The 25,162-nt window shown below is 40.2% G+C and overlaps 1 protein-coding gene across 1 annotated transcript in view; it reads right to left on the reverse strand.

The window, feature by feature from the left end:
- LOC308097540 (von Willebrand factor A domain-containing protein 7-like) overlaps positions 1–24,016 on the reverse strand; it is a 36,773-nt gene extending 12,757 nt beyond the window's left edge. The window contains exons 1-10 of the mRNA XM_080445372.1: positions 23,890–24,016; positions 23,111–23,148; positions 21,317–21,541; positions 20,031–20,244; positions 18,116–18,201; positions 17,798–17,891; positions 8,530–8,646; positions 5,832–6,021; positions 5,499–5,668; positions 4,884–4,996 (exon numbers count right to left, since the gene is read on the reverse strand). Coding sequence (XP_080301498.1) covers positions 4,884–4,996; positions 5,499–5,668; positions 5,832–6,021; positions 8,530–8,646; positions 17,798–17,891; positions 18,116–18,201; positions 20,031–20,244; positions 21,317–21,517 — 1,185 coding nt within the window. The 5' untranslated portion in view covers positions 21,518–21,541; positions 23,111–23,148; positions 23,890–24,016. The remainder of the gene's footprint in view (positions 1–4,883; positions 4,997–5,498; positions 5,669–5,831; positions 6,022–8,529; positions 8,647–17,797; positions 17,892–18,115; positions 18,202–20,030; positions 20,245–21,316; positions 21,542–23,110; positions 23,149–23,889) is intronic.
- Positions 24,017–25,162: the final 1,146 nt, after the last annotated feature.

Below are 25,162 nucleotides of genomic sequence, written 5' to 3' on the forward strand. Positions count from 1 at the left end.
TAACCACTTAAACCCTCTCTTACAGTTCTGTGCCTGTTCCTTTTGAGCGGAGTCCCTCTGGGCTTAATACTACTCCCAGCAAGCACAGTCAGGACCCGGACGAATCAGTGATGTCTCGATTGGGGCTAGATCCAGTCAAACCAAGACTAGTCAGATCTGGCCCAGAATATCACCTGATTTCAACCAAAATAATTCCTGACCACGAAAATGGACGTCCTGGATGAATCAGAGAGAGTCCGATCGAGGCCAGATCAAGTCAAATCATAACTAGTCAGATCTGGCCCAGAATATAACCTTATTTCAACTAACATAAATCCCACAGACAGAATACTTTGCCACTGAAAACTATTCATAATGAAATAGTTGTAATCCTGGTCTGTTATTATTGAAAATCTGATAATTTGACCGTCTTACTAGCCTTACTATCAACTAATTGTGTTGATTTACAAGCTGTTTTCATAGGCATAAAACAACATTCTGAAATCGCGAGGACAACACTGCATCTGGTGTCTGCATAGGTGCAGTGGCATAGCCTACCTTCACTTTTCCAGTGGGTTATTTTCGTATCAAAAGGAGCCTGTTTATTATTAAATATTTCATGTATCTGAATGTGAATTTGTACTTCCATGTACTGTTATGTACTGTCATGTACTATTCTCATGTCTTACTAAATAAACTACATCAATCAATCAATCAATCAATCAATGTGGAACTGCCCTAACCAGGGGTCATCAACATGTCCGTACACGGACAAACGTGTCCGTGGCAAGACTTGTCTATGTCCGTGGCCCATTTTATTTAATTGTATTTATTTTGAATAAATACAAATTATAGTCTATATATATATTCTTCTCATGACAATGTAAAAACATACTAAATATTCAAAATCTAATCTTTGAATTCAAATTGGTTTGAATAATTTTGGTGACTCGTAAAGTGTCGGGATGACATGCTCATTAATATGTTGCAGGAGATTTGTGGTATTGTACAAGGTACTGTAAATGATTGCATCAGGTGAGGACAAGACAGCTATAAGTAATGTTTGATAATAGCTAATAGCAACCTGAAAATAGCTAAATGTGCTGCTATAATAATAAATACAATAGCGAAACCAAATAATATTAGTTTTAATTAAGAACGTGTACCATTAAAGCCAGGATTATGTTCTTAATTGGGGTTGATAGCAGGAGTAAAATTACAACTCGCGGACCGTGAGTCCGGGAGGAAAATGCGATCCTCTGTTCTATACCCACAGCTTGGTCAGTGGCCACCAAGGCTACGTTAAATCACTGCAGTTCAGCCACTTTTACTTTGAAGGGGAAAGAAATCTACTGCTGGTAGCGACAGAGTAACCTAAAAAAGTATGCTCCTCGGAGCGCAGATCCCCGCCAGGCCGGGTTGCCTAGCCGAGGGTTCTCAAAATTTGGATGACAGTCATAGCCAATTGGAATGAAATCTGCTAACTGAGTGATACATTTTCATCGCATGACTGCGATCCAGAGATATATATGTACCAATTTGTGTGACTTTTGAACAATATTTGAAAGGAGGACTAGCAAAAAGTGTATTTGAAAGAAAACATGAAATGGGGAAAATCTAGCCTGGCACAAATGGCCAGGGCCTATATTTTGGAGTTGCATCATAAGATTGTAGATCAGATTGTATGACCTACGGTTCAAGAGTTATTGATGCCTTTGTGTGTTTTTAAACTTAAAACTTTGTATTAGTTGTGTCCTGGGGAGGGGGGTCTCTTAGCATTGCTTTGAATTTGATAATTGTTACCTTTTTCTTGACTTTTTATGCCATGTAGCACTTTGAAATTTGTGTCAAATATAAAGTACATTACAAATAAAATGTATTATTATTATGATGATGATTATTATTATTATTATTATTATTATTATTATTATTATTATTACTATTATTATTATTATTATTATTATTATTATTATTATTATTATTATTATAAAAAATGTATTAAGAGTTATAGGCCAAAACCTGAAGCAGGCTGTTATAGCGCCACCATGAGGCCAATTTGAAAGAACTGGTGCAGAGGTTCTTCCTTGGCCTACTGAGAGTGTGCATGCTGATCAGTCCAACGGTGCCGGAGATTAGCTGTTTACAGACGGACATAACAATGTGTCCTTGCATAGATTGACTTTTCAAAGTTAAGGAGGCAAAATGGAATGAGTCTTTCCCAACAAAACCTGGACGAACCTGGACCAGTGAGCCAATGAATAGGGTTTGATCAAGTCCTATCATGTCTAGTTAGATCTGGCCCAGAATATTTATACCTTATTTCAACTAACATAGGTACTGTACATCCTATAGAGAAAATTTCCACTGAAATCTCCTAGACATCGATAACTAAATTATTGTAATGGTCAAATCACGTATTTTAAAATCCTGGCCTGTTCTTATTCAAAGTCGGATTATTTGCCAGCTTTTGTGACACAATAAAATAATTTGTACAAGCTGATTTCATTGGAAGATTTTGTGGACATCATTTGTCAACTAGGATATCACAGCAGATATGGATATGGGGATGATCTTTGATCTTGATGTCATTTACGCCTTTTTACGGCAGTTTGGGTGATTAAAATGTTGTTTACAATGTCTTTCAGTGATGTTCAGGACTAGGCCAAATCATGTCCGATATGGGGATGATCTTGACGTCATCATTAGGACATCGTATGGACGGCTTTTCAGTGACCTATAATGGTGGCTAGAGGAAGTCCATTTCCCAGCATGCACTGGGGCACCAAGGACTGTGTATTATTGTTCTTATTTGTGTAATTATTTGAATATGGGAATGAGTATAGGGGTTATGTTATGGGTCATTGGCCCCGATTAATTATGCTGGTCGTAAATATGGGGTAAATAAAGTTCGTAAAGGAGGTCGTATTTTTGGTACTCACAAACTGACGTGCAATTCTCAAAGGGGTTCGTATATCCCTGAGATGTGCGTATGACCAGGTGTAGGACATGATTACTCTGGAAGGCTGCGTCCAACAGCATCCAACTTCAACGTCACCGCGCTGAACTGTGCTAAACAGTGTTGCCATGTCCGCTTATTATATAAGCGAATTTGGGCTTATTTTTCTCTAAAGTTGCTTGTAAATATTGGTAGCTGTGGGGTGCGTTTTTTTGGGCTTGTTTCTAAAGAGTAGTTGGTTATTTGGGCTTGCTTCACAATTGTTCAATTATTTTAACCGGTGGTTCTCAAATATTTTTATGTCATGGACAGAGGCGTACGGTCATTGGGGCCAACGAGGCCATGGCCCGGTCTGTGGGGCAAGATCCGCCAGGGGAAAAAAACTAAAAATCAACATAACAACATTAGCAGCCCCTCACCCTATAAGACGTCTTTGTTTTCAAATGGGGCTCATTTGTATTCGGCCGAATTGTTAATGAGTGGCCATTAGAAAGAACCAGTTTCGCCGTCAAACCGGTTCTCCATTGCGCAGAGACATGCACCTATCTCCATTCAGAAATGTAATAGAAGAAGAACCGGCGTCCTAAAACACCCTGCTCCGGTTCTAAACCGGCGGCCTCGTCCGCAAAAAAATGGGACAGTGTGTTTTGGGACGAGCGTTCCGCTTTCCACCCGGAATGGCTATTATTAGCCGTTGTTGCGCGATTCTGGCCCGGTCAATGTTAAAATTCACCATACGCTGCTGGTCATGGACCCCCAAGTTAATATGTAGGCTAATTTATCCCTATAAGAGACATCTGAAAATGTTTTGTGCCAGCTGGAGCCCTGTACCAGATTTGCGTTGTTAGAATGTTTAAAAAATCTTCCAAATATTCCACATTTTATTAAAAGATTTTTTTTTAAATGGCAGATCTACAAGCTCACAACGGTTTAATTAAAGTGCTTATAATGGCCTAAGTGCCAGTTGCTTCTTTTGGGCTTGTTTTCCAAGACCTGGTTGCTTATTTCTCTCACAACATCTGGCAACGCTGAAAGTTTGAAGTTCAACTCCGCCTCGTCTAAAGATAACAGATGCGGCGTCGCATCGCCTTGACAACTTACTGTTCTGTCTGGAAGCGGATCACGTAATAAATGCTCTCATGTGTAATGAGAATAAAGAAGTTTACAAGGTTTAACCCCATTACCAAATAAAAGGCTAATAAAACGTGGAAAGGATATTATATAAGCCTTTGAACATTGCGCACCTTTACCGAGGTAAAAAAAGATGATGAAATCCAGCATACAAGTGGAACGCTGCTATCCGATTATGGACCAGAGCTTGTTGATTACTTATTGATTAAATTCGTACATTTTTGATTAATATATCACTGTCCTACGTCGGAATGGGGAATGGATCTTCTGCACACAGCTTTCATCCACTATAGTTTCCTCATCAGATGGTAAGATTTATTAGGCTGTTGTGTGTGGCGTTCATGTGATAAATATACAGTAGAAATGACGTAAAGATCATCCACGTATGGGCTGTGATCTGGCCTAGTCCTAAACGTCACCGGAGGACGTCATCATAACGTCATCATGACGTCATTGTGCTTGCTGGGCTAGTATTAGTGACATTTCTGTTTTTGCTATCTTCCCTGAGAATAGCCGATCGACAAGTTGTGAGCTTGTCGATCTGCTGTTTTCTGTGAAAGTTTTCCCCAGAATACGGGATTAAGTGGTTAAGAAAGAAATCACATCCTGCCTTGCCATTCTTGGCGCATGTGCATATGCACGCATTAATACACACACACACGCACACACACACACACACACACACACACACACACACACACACACACACACACACACACACACACACACACACACACACACACACACACACACACACACACACACACACACACACACACACACACACACACACACACACACACACACACACACACACCTGGAGACCAGATAAGCACATCTCTGGAGTGTCCCCTCCTCCTGATGCTCTGAGCTCATTGATGCGGGCTTTGAAGACGTCTGAATCAGTTGTCACCATCACAGGTCCAAATTCTGAACACACAAGATAGAATTGCTCTTTTATGACATAAATGCATTTTTAAATAGTGATACCAGTGAGGGTTCTGGCCTCTACAAGCTTGTAAATCGTCTATTTTCTGTTAGATTTTTTTCCCGGTATGAAATGTTATTCAAACACATTTTTGGTATACATTTAACAAAGGTACAATATATTTGTCCGTGGACCACTGATTGAGAAGCAGTGCTCTATCAGAGTGCTCCCCCAAAAGCACTTTAACTTACAGCCACAAATGTGACAAGTTGCAACGTATGTCCTATCCTACACTGGCTCGCTATGGTCTGGGGGTCTGCCGCTGCTTCCTGACGCAGCATTAATATTACACTAATAATTAAGCTCATTGCAGGACATTATTACATTATTATTACTTGTAAACTCAAACATCGAAAAATAAAGATGTTTGAGCTTATGAGCAAACAGTCCATCTTTAGCCTCTATACATCTCTGAATGTTTGCAATAAGACACATCTCTACTACCTGGGTCGTTGAAAGGGACCAATATGTAGGCGGAAGGCTCTTGTGGGGTTCCCTTCTTACTGTCGATGATAAGGAAGGAGACTCTCTTAACCTCGTCTATGTCATCACGCATACTGCCTGTGGTGTCAATGACAAAACACAGCACCGAAGCCTGGGAGAGGCCCACAAGTCTGGGAGAGCAAGAGAGTGGAATTCAGACTGAAACACAGTGTCTCTACATTTTTTTGCTCAAATTTACGGATACATCTCTCATCTATGGCCATTGGAACTGGCTCATCTCTATTATAATGTGTTGTTGTGGATGTAAAGTAGCTCAAATCAAATAACTCTTACAGTAGGAATCTCTTATCACCAACAACCACTCTGATTTCCTCCAGTAGCTCCATCGTGGCATCAACAGCTAGGTTAGCTGCTGCTATATGGTGGAGCGGGCCATGACTGGACGAAGTGGTGTCCTTATTGATGCCACCAATTGGGTCCTGTCGGCTGCTCTTATCAGGTGAGCCACCATGGCTACATTTACCTGAGAGGGGGAGAAAAGCTCTCCAAAATTAGGCATTACTGTCATTATGATATTTGACAGATCAAACTGGAACGGTGAAGTCTGCCAGTAAAGTGGATATGATTACTTTTCCATTAGAAAAACTAAGAAGAAAATTCTACATCGTTCAGCCTCTACTTCACAGTGCAGCATTGTAGGCTACTCTATGGAGAGTAAGTCCCAGAACAACCACTTACTCCTGAGTAAGTAAACGTTTTTATTATTAGTGTGGTTGCCCGAATAGGGCAACCAGACTATAGTAATAGATGAACTTTATTCTTTCTAGATAAACTTTATTTTTCCGCGCTACTTCTCCCACAGTTTTTTTTCCCACACTCGTGCCATATGTCAAAATGACCGGGTTCACCGGGAATCGTGCGCTTGTATTTTGCTAATAGATTGGTTACATAGTTTAATTGATATTGGTTTATTAGTGCAATACATTTCCCCATCCACTTTAATAGGAAACGAAAAAACTCAAGTATTTTTTTCTCAGAAACCGTAAGGGCTAGAGTTACAAGACTCTGAGGGGAGGTTCATAATTTAGTGCGAAATTATTAAAAAAATAATTACACCAGTCGGCCTCATGGTGGCGCTATAACAGCCCACTTTACGTTTCAACGAATCCCCAAAAGTATTTTCACTTTGATCCATAGGAGGCGCCACAAATGCGCAAAATGTAACCGTTTGATGCAAAAACATGATTTTTGGGGGGATCTGTTCTCTCAAAAAGAAAAGCAAGTGATCTCAGGAGTGACATGACGATGTCATTGGCCCGTTACATTTGTGGGAGGGGCTTGTTTCTTTAGTGGGAGGGGCCTATTTCCTCAAATTAAAACGGCACGTGTCACGAACGCGGGATCTGATCGGCACTGAATTCGAATCGCACGTCGTGCGGCCTCCAACGGTATTCCTCCAGGCGTGTCCCTCGAGTCCCGGCGGCCGCGACCCGTGACCGGCGCAACCACACTTTGCAATTTCCCAGAATTGCAACGCGTCTAGTTATTATTATTATTATTATTATTATTATTATTATTATTATTATTATTATTACCCTTATTATTATTATTATTATTATTATTATTATTATTATTATTATTATTATTATTATTATTATTATCATCATCATTCCCGTACTTGTAAAGTTATAATACATTTACAATTACTGCACTATTTAGTTATATTTACTTAAAGGATGACTTCACACATTTTCATCTTCATAGCATTGGTCCTCACTAATGCTAATGATAAAATGATACCAGTTTTCTTCTACACGGTCTGTGTCTCATAGGAGGGCTGTGGACCCCGCCTACCAGTGACTGTGACATCATCGTTAGGACGTTTTTTTTCCAAACAAGTTTTTTTTTATTTCTTTTTTCTATTAACACGAGAGCATGCAAACTTCTCAAAAAGAGATACAGGCGCATTACAAATGTACATCCTTCAAGCCGTAATTCCATTCTCCTCAGTTTCAGACACGGGTGACTTCATGTTAATGAGAGGTACGGGGATGAAAATCATTCCTGTCGCCTTGCATAGTGGAAACTGGGGAGGTGGTGGTGGGAGTGCGTCCTGAGTTACCAGTGGAAGGGGTTGATATAATCCTTGGCAATGATTTGGCAGGGAATAAAGTGTGGGCTGAGGCTCCACCTCCAAATGTGGTTACCCAGTTCCCATTGCAGCCTTTAAGTTCACAAGAGGTGAAAACTGAGGTGTTTCCAGCGTGTGCAGTAACTCGCGCTATCAGTAGAAAAGATCAGTTTGCTAACCATGTAAAAGCGGATGCAAAAATCTTGGCAATACCTGTGGCTTTTAAGCCAGCCATCGTAACGGAGCCTTCGTAAGGACCGCGCGTAACTTCCTACGCAGGATCTCTTTGGGAAACGTGGCCATTGTCATTTGTTTTTACATGGAACATCGTGTGTCGGATGTCAAGCCCACATAGTTTAATCACAAACAGTACCAATCTAGTTTTTTTACATTTTAATCCTGCAGGTTGAATGTCTCTACTCTTACAGTACCTGTATCTGTCCTGTGCCTTCATGCCAACCGTGGTGCTGCTACAACTGAATGTCCAAAAATTGGAGGCTGTAATAGCCTATACTATTCTGATGAAACTGAAGAGCACAGTCACACTCCCACACATTACCTTAAGTAACTTTTTAAATAAATTGTACTTAAGAGTGGTAGTTTTAATGCAACATACTTTAAACTTGTAATCAAGTACAGTATATTTGTGAAGTCTCCCCCCCCCCCCTCCCCATTACTCCTTTACAGCAGATGCACTGGCCTCAGCTGCGTCCACATCCTCTGGACCGAAGCTCTCTCTTTGATAGAGCCATATTGCAGTGTCCATCATGCCCTGACCCGTCAATCCATGGCCCACAGCGGGTCCCTAGTGAATCAGAGGCCCATAGATTGTGGTGCGGGCGTGTGTGTGTGTGCGTGCGTGCGAATGGGAGCATATGTGTTGTGTAATGTGTGCAATACCTGCTGGTTTTGTTGAGGAAAATGGATTGAAGTATCCTGACGTGAGAAGTCCAGTAGGCAGGAGGTTGTCCGTGCAACTCTCTACTGTACAGTTCCTACAGGTTGGCGTGTTTTGGCCTACAAAACATATCAGCAGTAAGTTTAAATGTAGATGGAATAAGGTAATCTGGTTACATGTATCAGAGATGCGATTGCAGATTATTTGATTGTAAGATCACTCAGAAACATGTTTCAAAATAATAAGGGCAGATACATCCTGTTAATTCTACGTTAAAATACTCCAACCTTTCCAAATCAAATCAAATGTCATATGCCAATATATCTTGAAGTAATACAATATTGCTGAGGACATTACTGAAAGGAAACTAGTTGTTTGTGCAACTGATCACAAAATCTATATGGTAATCAGATTTGTAATGGATTACAGTTTGAAAATAACCTTGCATATCCTTTACTCTGGAGCAGGTAAAGCATCGCAGGGTGGACATTTTTTTTGTGGGTGTGCGTGTGTGTAGTTTGTGTTGCATTGTTCGATCACGTTACAAAAAAACAAACATAATGCGGGTGCACCAGTATGTGATTGCAGATGTAGCAGGTGGGATAAGAAGGCGTGGTGAGAGAGAGAATGTGTGTGTGTGTGTGTGTGTGTGTGTGTGTGTGTGTGTGTGTGTGTGTGTGTGTGTGTGTGTGTGTGTGTGTGTGTGTGTGTGCGTATGGGGCTCCGTTAGTGCCACGAGGGGCGCATGACGCCTCCTGTGACCACATGATTTTTTCTTACGTGTGTGTGTGTGTGTGTACACGTTCGTTCTGCGCGTGCACTGCACAAAAGCACGCGTTACGCGCTGCAACGCGTCGTGTACATTTACGCGTAAGCTACATGCGCTACAACCTGTCACGTACATTCACATGTAAGCACGCGTTACGCGCTGCAACGCGTCGTGTACATTTACGCGTAAGCTACATGCGCTACAACCTGTCACGTACATTCACACGTAGTAATAATAATAAAAAATAAAATAATAATAATAATAATAAGGGTAATAATAATAAGGGTAATAATAATAGTAATAATAATAATAATAATAATAACAATAATAATCCTTTATTAAATAATGATACTGCCCAAGATATTGCCTTACTAATGTAATAACGCAATAAGGGTAATAGTGTAATAATGCAATAAGTGTAATAGGTGTAATAGTGTAATAGGTGTACTAATGTAATAGTGTAACAACGCAATAGGGGTAGTAGTGTAATAGGTGGAATAGTGTAATATTGCATTAAGTTTAATATGTAATAGGTGTAATAGTGTAATAGGTGTAATAGTGCAACGTGTGTAATAGTGTAATAGATGTAATAACGCAATGAGGGTAATACTCTAATAGTTGAACAGGTGTAATAGTGCAATAAGTTAATAAGTGTAAAAGTGTGATAGTGTTATAAGTGGTCACATTCACCCAATTCCGCCCACATCCACCCAAACCCCAACTACTTCACTACACTATAACACCTATTGCACTATTACCCTATTGCGTCATTACACTATTACACCTATTACACTTTTTACCCTTTCTACACTATTATACCTATTATACTATCACACATATTGCACTATTACACTATTAAACCTATTACACTGTTACCATTATTATGTTATTACACTATTACACTATTAAACTTGTTGCATTATTACACCATTACAATTATTACACTATTACACGTATTACAACATTACCCTTATTCCGTTAATATATCATATAGCAGTCACTGGGTACCGGCCACTGGGTGCCAGGCAACGCCCCGGTCGACCCGCCAACAGCCTTTTGGTGAAGAACCTGGGCTCGGTCCACCTCTATATTTTCATGGTATGCAGAGACTGACTCACGCATAGGAAATACATTGCCTTTTTCTCCAAGTCCTCAAACCAGCCAGGATGTGGAGTTGCGAATGAGAGGAAAGTGTCTTCCTCCTCCTGCCACTGCCCCAGTTTAGGAGACACCTTCAGGCATGGGAAGACGTAGTCTATATCCTCCTCCCACAGGCCCTCTGTTGACCAGTTCTCCTCCAAGAAGGTGTTCAGGTGTGGAGGAAGACTCATTGACTTCCTTAACGATCTGCTTTAGCAGCCTAGGCCAAATGTGGACCCGCTGTTGTAAGGTCTCAAACGGCACCAGCAAGTGTCCCAGCTTAGTACAACCGGGTTCCCTGAGAAATTTTCTTATGCACACCGAGGACAGAGTTCCGACCCAACGCAAGCCACAGCCACATACCAGTTGTGGCATCAGTGTCTCTAGCAACTTTTAGGAGTCTCCAAGCCTCCAGAATGGACTCATGAATGGTGACAGCCCTGGCAGATATGCATTGTCTTCTGACGTTTCCCGATACAAATATTCAATTCATTGGTGAGAGTCAGTGTAATGTTTTTTTTATTTTACAGGAACACTGCAATTAAATTCTGGAATCGCATCTTCTCATAGGAATATGGAGAAATATAACACAACTGCTCTGGGATTTGATCTATAGGTCCAACATGAATCCAAGGATTTTAGTCAGCTAATTAAAGATGCTATTTCTCAGGGTGTCAAAAATGACAAAGGCTGATCAAACAAGTTGAAAATAATTTATTCACCAAATCAAATTTCACACAGGGAACTTTCTGACCGAAATTGAAATATAAATTAAGCAGATTCGTTTGAAAACAGTATCGGTGTAACAATTGAACATCATTCTACCATCCGGATTTGAACTAGAGGTGTCGGTTTCATGGTCCATCTCCTGTCATGGTGAGCTAAGCAATCGCAAGAACAATTTGTTTTGTCCGTATTTCAACAATCAAATCATTGACACTTAATAGAAGGGCGAAAGCAAAACGGAATGGAATGGAACACCTGGCGCGGGTCGGACCGAGAGAACCCCGCAATGCCACACACACACACACACACACACACACACACACACACACACACACACACACACACACACACACACACACGTTGTTTATGTAGGATGGACAATCATGTGATCCATGTTTTATATTAAAATACATTATTTTGATAATGATTTTATGATTTTCATTTTAAAATATGGACTGACAGTCCTATAGCTATAATGTCCATAGAGAATATGTCCCCACCTGAAAGATGCTTATTAAACTTTATAGCCTAACTTGCCTGGTACCATGCATGCTTCATCTTACCATCTAAAATTATATTCCTTGGCTTGCAAACAGCCAAAAAGTGTGTAGCCGATGAAACACAACGGCTTTGCATTGATGACACCAGGTATAAGAAACTCATGAGCACACTGGCCAATACAAACTAATAGGCGAGTGCGCTCTGGTGCGCAATTTCCGCACTGCTGCTGTCCAATGTGTCCAAATTCATCTTTAAATGCCCTGTTTTCAGCACTGTCACATATCTTTTACACATATCTTTTATACTCTTTATACCAGGAGTCTTCAACGTTTTCAGGCCAAGGACCCCCTAGCTGAGAGAGAGACGAAGCAGGGACCCCCTCTATATTGTATAAAATTGTGTTTCAGATTAAACTTTTTTTGTTTACTTGGTCTGCTCTTTTTTCCCCTCTACACCTATATATCTCTTTGCCAAAAATAGCCGATCTACAAGGCGTTGTGAGCTTGTAGATCTGCTATTTTTGGCTAAAGTTCTCCTCAGAAAAGGGATGCCAGGGTTCAAGTGGTTAAAGGGGAAATCCACCCATTTTCAATATTTAACTATGTCATTAATATAGCATAAAGGAGTTGTGTGGAAATAAGAAAAAAATTTAAAAAAAATTAACATTGCAAAAAAATGTAACATTGCAAAAAAATTAACATTGCAAATTACACCATGATGAGTCATCACAGTGTAATTTGCAATGTTAATTTTTTTGCAATGTTAAATTTTTTTGCAATGTTAATTTTTTTTTTAATTTTTTTTTATTTCCACACAACTCCTTTATGCTATATTAATGACATAGTTAAATATTGAAAATGGGTGGATTTCCCCTTTAAGGTAAAAAAAAAAAAAAAGATAACACACAAAGATTTGGTGGACCCCCTGTAGTAACTCTGAGGACCCCCTAGGGGTCCCGGACCCCCTGTTGAAGACCCCTGCTTTATACTTTTGGATAGTGTCATTTCTCTTGTTAACTAGCAGATTAATGTTTAGCGATCTCAAGCAGTCTGTCTCTCTCAAGTAGCAGCTGCAATCCATCCAGTAACGACCAATTTATGCTTCGACGTACAACGGTCAGTGCATGGTGGGAAGTACTCAGATATTTTACCTAAGTAAAAGTCTGGAATTCAAAATTGAGTAAAAGCACAAAAGTATTAGTATCAAAATGTACTTAAAGTACCAAAAGTAAAAGTACTAATATTTGAAAATAGCAGATCTACAAGCTCACAATGTGTTGCAATGCGATGCATTAGATTGGCTATTTTCAAATAGCCTATGTAGGCCTATAAAATAGGGCTAAAGTGGTTTTATAATATAATAATTGATAATAGCAAAGTAACTAGTAACTAAAGTTTTCAAATGATTGTAGTGGAGTAAAAGTACAATATTTGCCGTTGGGGTGTAGAAGTAATACAATAGTAGGCCTACTGAAAATTGGCAATACTCCAGTAAAGTAAAAATACCTAAAATTTGTACTTAAGTGCAGTACTTGAGTACATGTACTTTGTTACTTTATGACAACGGTGTTGCGCCCCGAATATATTCAATCTGCGCTGCAGTGTGAGCTTGTGGATTTGCAAAGCGATCCTGATGAATCATGCTTAATAATGTGACGTTGTAGCCTACGTCTGGCATTGCGGGGTATAATGAGAATAAAAGTAAAATCATTCAAATTATTGAATGATTATGATGAGGACGGTAGGCTTTGCTACATGGTCAGTCTTGGAGGAGGGGGGGGGGAACCGCTGTTTACGGTTTATTATGCCACCTAATAGCTTACATTTTGATTCATTCTCTGTGACTGTGAGAGTATCACAAATGTGTGCCAAATATAAGGCGTTCTGTCTTGACTCTTGGAGTTCCAGTACATTTGTTAACTATCCATTTCTTAAATTAGCCTTTCATTATGTTCTGGCCCGCCATCTAATGCTTTAGAAAAAAAACGTTCATGTTGGTGCACCCTTCATAGTTCTTAAATCCATGAATTTTGCAAAAATTTTGCAAGGGAAGTCTCTGTGCCAGCCAGGATTATTTTGTTCTTCGTCGCACAATGGTTTCGAGTGGTTAACATTATGCGATATTAGCTGTAGAATACAACTCTCGTAGACGTATTTACGATTCTGACGTTTTCAATCTACGAGAGTTGTAGGGTTCACCCCCATGGACACAGGGACTTTCTGCACTATGCCCCGTAGACACTCCAAACATGTACAAATTGAAAATAAAGGTGCTTACCCCCACGCAGCAAATGTTAACTATCGCTACGGGGTAGTAGTTTAATGTAATAATCCATATCTTTCAATAAAGAAGTGTTTAATGCTGACTGTGGCTGATTCTGTCGGAAGTTCCCAATGGGCGGTAGTGACGCGCCCATCTGGTGAAACCCGGAATTACACTCAATGTAAACAGGAAGTAAGCGAGGGTGAAACAATGGCATTCGGCCATAGACGGCATTAAAACACTTCTTTATTGAAAGATATGGATTATTACATTAAACTACTACCCCGTAGCGAGAGTTAACATTTGGGGCATGGAAGCACCTTCATTTTTTATTTGTACATGTTTGGAGTGTCTACGGGGTATAGTGCTGAAAGTCTCTATGTCCATGGGGGGTGAACCCTACAACTCTCGTAGATTGAAAACGTCAGAATCATAAATACGTCTACGAGAGTTGTATTCTACAGCTAATGCGATATACAAGACCACAAGTAGCCTACCGCGAATGAGACGCGTTGTGAGCTTGTAGATCTGCTCTGATGCGGTGCACTGTGTGTGTGTGTGTGTGTGTGTGTGTGTGTGTGTGTGTGTGTGTGTGTGTGTGTGTGTGTGCGTGTGTGCGTGTGTGTGCGCGCGCGCTGCGCTGCTCAGGAGCGCAGCTGGCTGTTGGAGAAAAACACTGAATTGACATATGAAAATGTTGCCTTCAAAGATTGGTGTGGATAATGTGGGAAGGGTCTAATTATTTTATATTGATCTTTTTTGGGGTCACATTATTATATTTAGGCCTATCTTTTTTTAGGTCACATTATAGCTTAATATGGAACATGAACATCTCGCCATCAGATTGGATTGCCATGTCTGTCAGGCTGTCAGACTGTCTGTCTGTCTATCTCGAGACAGAAAAACAGAGAGACATGATAGTATTATAATTTTCGGGGAACCATGACTTCATCACAACCCATCAATCATCATTGAATGAATAGGCACTTGGAGAGAGAGAGAGAGAGAGAGAGAGAGAGAGAGAGAGAGAGAGAGAGAGAGAGAGAGAGAGAGAGAGAGAGAGAGAAGTGCGTGTCAGATAAGTGGCAGGCCGGCAGCGGACCACGGACTAAACATCTAATAGGCCTATAGGCTACACATGAACATTTTGCATGGGCTGTTCTGGTATATACTTTAATTCATCAACGTGATGAAAGCGACCAAATAGGCTATTTCCATGGTGGACACCAGCCTAGGGTTAGACTTGCACAGCAGTTCATTGTCTGTCCATTGTCTGAGAAGCGCAGTGCTGATCCAATAATACAACTCATAATGACTACAGGCGTCGAAATTAAAACCTGTCCCATCCATAGAAGCCAATCTATAATAACGCATAACAATGAAGTAACTGGAAATCTGATTTCCAGTTATATTTATTCCCATGATTTGCTCTTAGGATGAATTAAACCCCGTATTTAACCAGGTCAATCTAAATGAGATTAAAGTTTATTATCTATTACATTAACATTGTAAAACGCATATGAAAAACACACCAATTCTATAACACTTTGAATTGTATCAAAATGTGTGAAATCGTTATCTAGACGAGCAGGTGAGATGTGGTTTCGCTACTTTTTTCTTTCTGTTTTTCCTCTCTCCTTTTTGAGAGAGAAGGATAATTGTTGCGCTCTGCAGTCATGTAACACAGAAGTAATACCTCTATGGCATAAACGCATATGTTTATTGTTGTTGGAAGGGAGCTTGGCGCATTTGGGGAGCATATAGGCATTTGAAAACATGGTCACAATTGGACCCGTTGGAAAGCCAGAGCGGCACCATTGATTTGACACCATAGGCTATACTGTACAGCTGTTTATTGCCTTGAAATAGAAGATTATTTAAGAAAAAATACTATAGCCTAGGGCTAGGCCTACATGTTACTGATGATAATATATTTGCAATGATGCTAAATGAAGCAAATTCGTGTCAGATCAAAGCCACGTACGGTGATGCCCTGCACCATGCACTCTGCTTAAAAGCCGCTGTTGCTTAATTGCTTTATCAATGGATATTGATAGAATATACAGTGATGAGCTGTACACGAAACAAAAGCTAAGGTTCCAAAGAACTTAAAATTGATTTGATTTGAGAGAGCTCTAAGTGTTAGAAGACACCCACGACCGCCGAGTTTTTGGCACCGACCGCGCCGTGATTGCGTAATTCCTTGCGTAATTCATTCATATCAGGAAATAATGAAAGAATCCAGCCATGGGCCAGATAAACATACAAAGCTTAGATTTCACGGATTCTGGCGTTCTTTTTATTTTAATTTTTGGTTATGATCTGACTGAGTATTAGCTAATATAAAAATCGCCTCGAACCTCCGGAAAAAGACGAGAAGAGTGCATGGCGCGGTGATCAACCAAACCCGATGTTGGAATCATACTGTACAGTTTATAATTGCCTTGAAATAAAAGATTATTTGACAGAAATTAATACAGCCTATATGTTACTGATGACTTGGAATTAAATTTTATTGCAATCAATGCAATATTGATTGCAAAGGACAGGATTCAAGAATGGAGACTTGGAGAGGGACAGCGCACCTTCTGTGCGTAATTGCAGAAAGCCACTTCATAAATTGAATCACATATCAGGAGAGGTAACTGAATTAATTAATACAAATATTTTATTTTTTTTATTTTAAGACTTACACGTGCATATGAGGCGTTCTGTGCAGGGCAGAGTTATGTCACAAGGGCACACGATGCGTTATGTACAGAGCTCAGTTATGTCACACGGGTAGGTGAGGCGTTCCACGCAGCGCGCACCAAGGTGGCACAGCACCCACTCATCTCTCCGCGCCTCGCCTAGTCGCGTGACCAAATAAATCATGCGTGAGTTGACGCGTGCCTTTGCTACAGACGCATGAATCTACACGTAGACGTGTTACCCTGTAGGTCAAGATGCAGTGGTTGCACTGTTACGCGTGAACGCGCGCGTGCACGTGTTCCCATTGTGAGTCAATGGGAAAGTACACTACACGTCTATGCGGTTCTGTGCAACACAAAAAAAAAAGTACACGATTACAGGACAGGGGGTGTGCTTACGTGGCACTAATGGAGCCCCATAGTGTGCGTGCGTGCGTGCGTGCGTGCGTGCGTGCGTGCGTGCGTGTGTGACATTGATTTATTATTTATGATGACTGGTACCAAGGAAAAAAACCTAAGAGAATGTGGGTGCACCAGTTTGTGTTTCGATGTAGCATTTGGGATAATGAGGTGTGTGTGTGTGTGTGTGTGTGTGTGTGTGTGTGTGTGTGTGTGTGTGTGTGTGTGTGTGTGTGTGTGTGTGTGAGTGTGTGGTGTCTGAGAGTATTTGTTTTGATAATAACAGGCATAACATAACTGTGTCCACTGACATTGCTCATGAGTTGAGATAAGATATTGTAGCTGATTCACTTGTACACAAAGACCTCAAAACAACAGCTGCAAATACTACTATATAGCGATAAGATGTGGCTGTGGGCGTGTGTCTGTCAGCTAGTTTCTTTGTCTCACACTCCAACCACACCACTTTCCCCTCTGTAACAATTCATACACAGTATAAACAGAATGGCCTCCCTGTCAAATCTTTAGCTATTGATAGTAAGTTACTATGTGCACAGTTTGTGAGCCAGAACAAACGATACAGGTGAAAGAAGGCTGGTGGATTAGATGGTGGAGAGAATTTGATGGGGAGAATTTAGCCTCAACACCCCAAAATATGGTTATTTCAAGAAGATATTCCCTCATACTACCTATTTCCCTCGTTGGACACACACACATCCACACTATTGCAAACGTGCACACTCACTCACCCACACCCACACACGCACGCACGCAGTGTGTTACCTGCCAGGTTCTCCAGACGTTGGTCAGGCCTGACCAGAGCGCTGTAGGGAACACTGTTGCCCAGCTCCACCCAGTTACTGTGGCTGTAGAAGTCCTAAAGATAGATACAACATGGCACAAACATCTGTCATCCATGCCAACAGCAAAAGTAAAGTTTCACAGTCCGTCCTGTAGTCTGAAGCATTGGTAACATCAGTAGTAGCAAAAGCATCACCATAAGCCCGCACCGACATGATTCGCAATGCGATGAAGCCGTTGCAATATGTTGCAGAGAGAAATTTGATCTATTCATCTCTACAGTATGTCTATTTGTCTCACCTGTAGGGTGTGACATATTCGTCCCAGGATCAGTCTCCCTGCAATGTAGATCTCCCACTTCACGCTGAATTTAATAGCTGACACACCTAAAGAGTACCACAGAATTTGAGAAACATAGTTGGAATTGTTCATTTCACCTTAACTGATCATAATAAGTGTCTTTTCTCTAGAACCTGAATATTTTCCACATATCCTCATATACTTGGCTTTGGTTTAATTGATAAAATGGCTTCAAAGTTCACATTTGAGATATTAATGCTCTATTCTTCTGACTACAGTGACATCACGAGTGCTTTATCAATCATCCACCATGATGTTGATGTTGGCTCAACTCACTCAGCATTGAAACCATAGAAAAAAAGCAAGGTTCTTCTTTCTTGGATATTTATTTTCTTGGTTTATATGCCTTTTTAATGTCAGCCAACTATATCTGTGGGCTTCAGCCAAGTGTGCCAGCACGTTATAGCAAAAATGGACACTTTGTGGACTTAAAAGAATGTCCATAAAGACCGCCTGCTGATGTCTGGACTAAGCTATGATGATGTAACACATTTAAAAAAATCTCAGATCTATCTTGTTCGTGTATTAGTATATCAGCCTTGGGGGAAAGCAAAGACTTAACAATTGACTTGACTATCAAAATCTCTAAAAGATTTACCTACATTATATCATCCTGCCTGCAAATAGATTAATTCAATTAAGCTGATTAACAGTGGTGGACAGTAATGAATTTAGAACATTTACTTAAGTTGAGTACACTACTTAAAGGGATATTTCACTTTCAAAAAAACGTTGGGTCATTTTATCATCTACTCAGGCTTTTGTGAGCCCCCCAGACCGTTTTTAAGTTGCTTGATTCAGTATTTAGATATTTGATATTCATTTGATCAGACACGCCCCCTTCCTTACCCATTGTAACTTCAAACTCCATTTTTAACATGTTAGATTCATCAAAAACACCCGTCCTTGGTTCTGGTGACTGCCCTCCTAATACGCGTAATTGTTTTCATTTTCCAAAAAAAATATTAAAAATAAATGAAAAAAGTTATCGAAAAAACACGGCCCCTCGCGTATTAGGAGGGCAGGGTGAGTCACCAGAACCAAGGACGGGTGTTTTTTATGAATCTAACATGTTAAAAATGGAGTTTGAAGTTACAATGGGTTTGTATAGAAAGGGGGCGTGTCTGATAAAAGGAATATCAAATATCTAAATACTGAATCAAGCAACTTAAAAACTGTCTGGGGGCTCACAAAAGCCTGAGTAGATGATAAAATGACCAAAAGTGTTTTTGAAAGTGAAATATCCCTTTAAGTACATCTGTAGCCTACTTTACTTGAATATTTGTATTTTTGGATACTTATGACTCTCACTCCATTGCATTTCAAAGACAAACTATAAAAGTCGAAGGCTGAAAGATAGAGAGGAGAACATTCTAGATATTCTACGATAAGACGCTATGAGGATCTTTTTAAAAAAACTGAGATTTTATTACGGTTGAATGAAACATCTTAGTCTTTAAGACTAGTATAACACTGTATAGTATAATCTCTGTGGTCAAAGATGTATGCTTTAATAGTAAGATCATTAATATTGGAAAATTCTCTAGTTGTTCCCAAAATAGTAAAAGGTTAGCCTTCTTGATTTTTTCGTTTCGTGCACATTTTGGTACTTGTATCCACTTGTGAAAGATCTTAGTGCAAAAATAAAATTCTCCGCTATACTAATTGTAGGCTACTTTAGACTTCACAACATTTCTAGGAAGGGAAAAAGTACATGTATGTATGTATGTTAAGTACTGTATGAACCACTTAAGCCTAAAATCATATTAAAATTGCCTAGAGAGTGGGTGTCACAATCATAACATCCGGACTTGTCCACCACTGCTGATTGAGTTGCTACAGGAAATATATGTACCTAGTGTGATGATGTGCCTTCCTGCCTCAAAGGACTCGTCATCAAAGTGACTACGAGCTGACAGTGGCAGCAACACGTCCACGGCGGCGTTGCTGAGGTAGATGTCAACGATGGAGCTCTGGAACCTGACGGTGGAGATGAGTGAGTCGATGAGCCCGTCCCCATCAGAGGAACATGCCTGCTGCACCTCAAACACTGTCAGGCTGTCGTCGATCTACAGACAAGAGAAAAAGCGATAGCAAATGCTGTAGTATTTGTATGCATGACTAGGGGGTGGGGGGGGGGGGGTGTACAAAGAGGAAGGGATGGAACCAGGGTAGCAGAGCATGATGGTTTGACAAAAGGGAGTGGATATTCAGCCGTCAGACGGCATTAGATCATGAAGGGTCATGTATATCCACCACCTCCGCACATCATTTTCTTGATATACGTATATTTTGTTCTTATACTTTGTACTTATATATCAACATATTGACACAAAAATAATTCTTATAGATGTTTTTTATAATCGAATAAATCGATTAGTCTGATTAACCTCTTAACCCTGTATTATACTTCGTTGTACGATGGTCGTGTAGCAACTCATAATAAAAGAACGGTTCATAATGTAATAAACAAAATGTAATTAAAGCTAATAAAGTAATAATAAGCTCATAATGTAATAAAACCACATACTATAATGCAATTGGTTGTTATGATTCATTAGGATTAAAGATAAGTAACAGAACGGTAAAAAGCTGATGTAGACAGTGTTGCAGAGAGGACATGCAGGTGGCGGGAGTGAACGAGAAAGACGCAGAGAACAGAAGCAGAAGAACAGTTGTCTGCTGCTTATCACCCAAAGCTTTAAAATTATATCTCAGACATATCAGTTTTTTCTTTTTATTAAAAGTTATTTCAGCCCACAACCTTCATCTAACCCAGGGTTCCCCAATTCGTTTTTACAAATTATGTCTAGGGTACCAAGCCGAGGGCCGCAACATTGCACAACCTGCGAACAGATTGGGGCTTGGGGGGCAGCGATCCCGCTACTCCAGTGACAGGGCAGATACTATTGTTGTTGCTGCTATTACCACCATTATTATAATGTAGCCCTGAGATTCTTAAATCCTGTGTTGAGGGTCACTCAAGGAAAAATGCACTATATAAATTTGAGATATTTTAGCTTTTCTTTAATAATCGTTCATTAACATAATCAAAGGTTTGAAATTGTGATATTGATTTGAAGTCATATCGGGCCAGCCCTAGATTCAGGCATACAATAGCTAATAGTCCATATATCTCACCGTCAGGCTGAAGTCTCGGCCCTCAGCGGCAGCGAGGCTCTGACAGACTTCTGCTGTCTTTCTGAGGATGGCTCTCTGTGTGATCTCACGATGAGTGATGGATTTGCCATCAAATAATCCAAGTGGATTGAAGCTGGCGGTGAAGCTCGGCAGGCAAAGCAACAGCGCCACCAGGAGGACAGAAGACTGTCTTGCAGCCATCTCGGAGAATGAGGAGGGTGCTGTCTTGAAATGGAGCAATGAAAAATGTCATTACTAATTCCCCATGTCAAATAAATAAATGAATAAATAAATAACATCCTGTATTTCTTCCTCCTCCCCTCTCTCCTCTCTCTGTCTCTCTCTCTCTCACACTCTCTCGATGATCGAGCTCTGGTCTGACATCACTCACAACAGAAACGCTGCCTAACAAGGACGATTTGCGCTGAAGTTAACCATTGCCAGTCCATATAAAATTAATAAATAGGCATATTTGCCGATATGCGCTGACATTGGTCATGCCCAGTCCATTAGTATGGGTATATTATATGCCGATTTGCACTGACATTGGGCATGTCCGGTCCATATATACGCATATCTGCGCAAGTGCGCAGACAAACAGCTTTAACTTTACTGTATAGGCTAGATGCAATTAAGCAATAAGCACATCGCTTGTACAAACACATATTTGGTTGGCACATAGCCCATGACAAAAATGTTAATAAACAGCTTACATTTGTGAAAAGATAGAAAAACAGCTTCAATCAATTTCAGATCGATACGAACCCACTGAGGAAAAAAATGCAGGAGCAGCTGTATAAAAGTCCCTGCCCACCGGTTTAATTTTGCCACAGACTGTAGTTAAAGCTTCTGTAGGCTACTTTACTGACTACACACACATGCACATATTGGTGCACCGAGTCTATGTGCTGCTTGCTGTGTGCTTAAACCAAAGTCCTTTATAACTAACGCCACTGAGCCAGCTCTCTCTCTGTTGGCATTCTCTCTGGTGTTTTGTGTGTATGTCCCTGAGTGCACCTGAGCACACCTGTGGATCAATTAACCCTGGCACTGCTCCCATGAGTCACTCTCCCCTTCTCCATCCACTATAGTCTGAGTGAGAGTTGACTGAAATGCTAATAGACAACTTCAATTAAGGAAAAAGTGAAGTGGGAGATGGAAAGGTAAGGGACTTGCAGGGCCATCCACACCGACTATAAGTTCATCACGGTCGCCGTTAATAGTTTTGGTGTCGACTCTGCCATGTACTTGACTTTGAACAATTTTTAAAACAATACAGTATCTTTATGGTTATACTGTATCTGACCCAACTCCTAAGCCTAAAGTGAGGAATAGGTCAGAGGGAACATAGGCGTGACCCCATAATGCGGAGAGGGAGAGAGAGTCTTATTTCATCCACGCAACAACCTGGCCAATGCGGGGTACCGAAACCTGAACACAGTTGTTTCTGTTTTTTGTTTTGTTTAAATGTTTCCTTCACCACAAATCACCCTCATCAGAAGTCTGGCTCTTCTGTTTTGTCTCTGTCTCAGTGTTGCACAGGTGGATGCACAGGTGGATGCCACAAATGCCTAACATTCACAGAGGGTCTAATCCTGCCAAGTGTAACAAGTTAATGAGAGACACTTCTCTCAACAGAGCGTGAAAGAGAGAGAGAGAGAGAGAGAGAGAGAGAGAGAGAGAGAGAGAGAGAGAGAGAGAGAAAGAGAGAGCGCATTTTTATTATAAAAACAATAAGCTTCAAAATATTGAAAAGACTAAAGGAAACAAATAAGTTATAAAGACTTGATTTACCTTTCCTTTCAAATGATTGTTTGCGGCAGCTAAAAAGCCTGAAAGTGAGACAAGTGTACAGTATGTTGGGTTAAAAAGAAGCAACAGCACAGAAGAAGTACAACTAATTGTGGTTCACATGTTCTGCTAGAACAGACTGAAACAACCTCTACCAATGTGTATCTATTGCATATGTGGGAGGAGAGTTACGGAGGTGCACAGTAGGGCATGAGAGTATGTTGATATACAATAGCAGCTAGTACTGACGGTTGTTGGTGCCTCTACTTTCCCCAAACAATAGTTTTTTAGACTTTAATAGATCATCAATAGAAGTGTGAGTAGGCTCTCAAACCATGTTTTACTCTATAAACTGTTAAAGGAAAATTTTGGACTAAGGTTTTCTTAACTTTTCTATGACGTTATATCTTGATGAATGGTACAGTAGAACAACTTGCCTTGCGCTAGATCACGTATTTGAATAGCTTTTTTTTTTTGGTGAGATCTGACGTTCATAGTGACAGAACACTGTAAAAAAAAACAAAAAAAAAACAGAAGTCTCGCTTGACGAGATCGAAATCTTGAGATTTCAATCTCGTCTAGCGAGACTTCTTTTTTTTTTGCATATGTCGTAGAAAAGGTAAGAAAACCTTAGTCCAAAATTCCCCTTTTTTTTAGCACAACCCTGACAATCACCTCCAAAAAGTGTTTTACTAAAATGTATAATACTTACTGCTCCCACATAAATAACAATCAGGCTGTAAGGCACATTCCAAAGAAACGTTGCAACACTCTTGTCTTACCTTATACTTTCTTAGTAATCCAGTCCCTGAGAGAATGTGTTTCTATGAACCAATGCTTACTTTTCAATGTCAAATCTCTTACAGTACACTCATATGTCACATGTGAGACAATGAGAGAATGAGCGCCCTCTTATACGTATGTGTTTACACCCAGACCCATAGAGAGAGAGAGTTATGACACGCTTTGATCTCGCCGCAAATCGGGCCACTATGGGCTGTAGTTCCAAACATTAATTGGAACTATCTCATTGAGATAGAAAGAGCATTTCCGCATTCCATTCTTACAATGGGCGTCAACGCTAGTGTCGTCACTCTCATATTAAATCACGCTGGTTACACCTTGCTGGAGTGATAAGGGGACACTACACCACTTAGGCATGATGGTAACACTTGCTCATATGGGTACCCGTAATTAATGCTTAATTTATGATTACTTAATACATTATTTAAGTATTAAAAAAGCGTTAATTAAGCATGAATTCATCATGAATTCCTTCATCATTAATTATCATCATTAGTTAAGCAAAGTTACTTATATGAATTCATATGCGACCACACGTGGTGTGTTTATAGATCTACTTTTATTGGTCAGTTCTATGCCCAGGATGAGTGCTCATAGGATTAGTGAGGAGTCTCGGTCTCTGATACTGGTTGTTGAACTTCCGGGAGTCTCCCATGTTGGACTGGCTCACTGGATAGGCCCGGTGGTCCAGGGGGACCCCCAGGGACCCCCCAGGTGGGTCATTTCTCATCACGATGACATCATGAACTACTATTACTTATTAGTTACTAGGTCTTTGTACACCAAAGTAAAGTCACATCAATTTCATAATGAATTACTATTACTTATTAGTTAGTTACTATGGTCTTTGTACACCAAAGTAAAGTCACATACATTTTTATTTTAAGGACTAGTTAATTAATGTTTACCAGTTAAATGCCATCATCGTAGTTTGTTTTTATTTAGTTATTATTTCGTTTTCGTCAGTGAAAAAAGGTAGTCGACGAATATTTTTCGTCATAGCTTTAGTGGACGAAATCAACACGGCTGTAAACCCTGAGATACTGTAAAGAAAACGAATGGTACATATTCTATCACTGCTGTTACTGTACAGCTAATTGTCACCTAAAGCATGTGGTTCTCAAACCTTTTCATGTCAAGGACCCCCCATCACTGATATGTATTTGGCCGCGGACCCCCATCGGAAAAGGTTTTGTGCCAGGGACCCCAAGAAGAAGAGAAGATTTGTGTAAAAAGCATTCCCAAAATTAT

The sequence above is a fragment of the Gymnoscopelus braueri genome (genome assembly GCF_963280865.1).
Source record: "Gymnoscopelus braueri genome assembly, chromosome: 2".
NCBI classification, from domain to species: Eukaryota; Metazoa; Chordata; class Actinopteri; order Myctophiformes; family Myctophidae; genus Gymnoscopelus; species Gymnoscopelus braueri.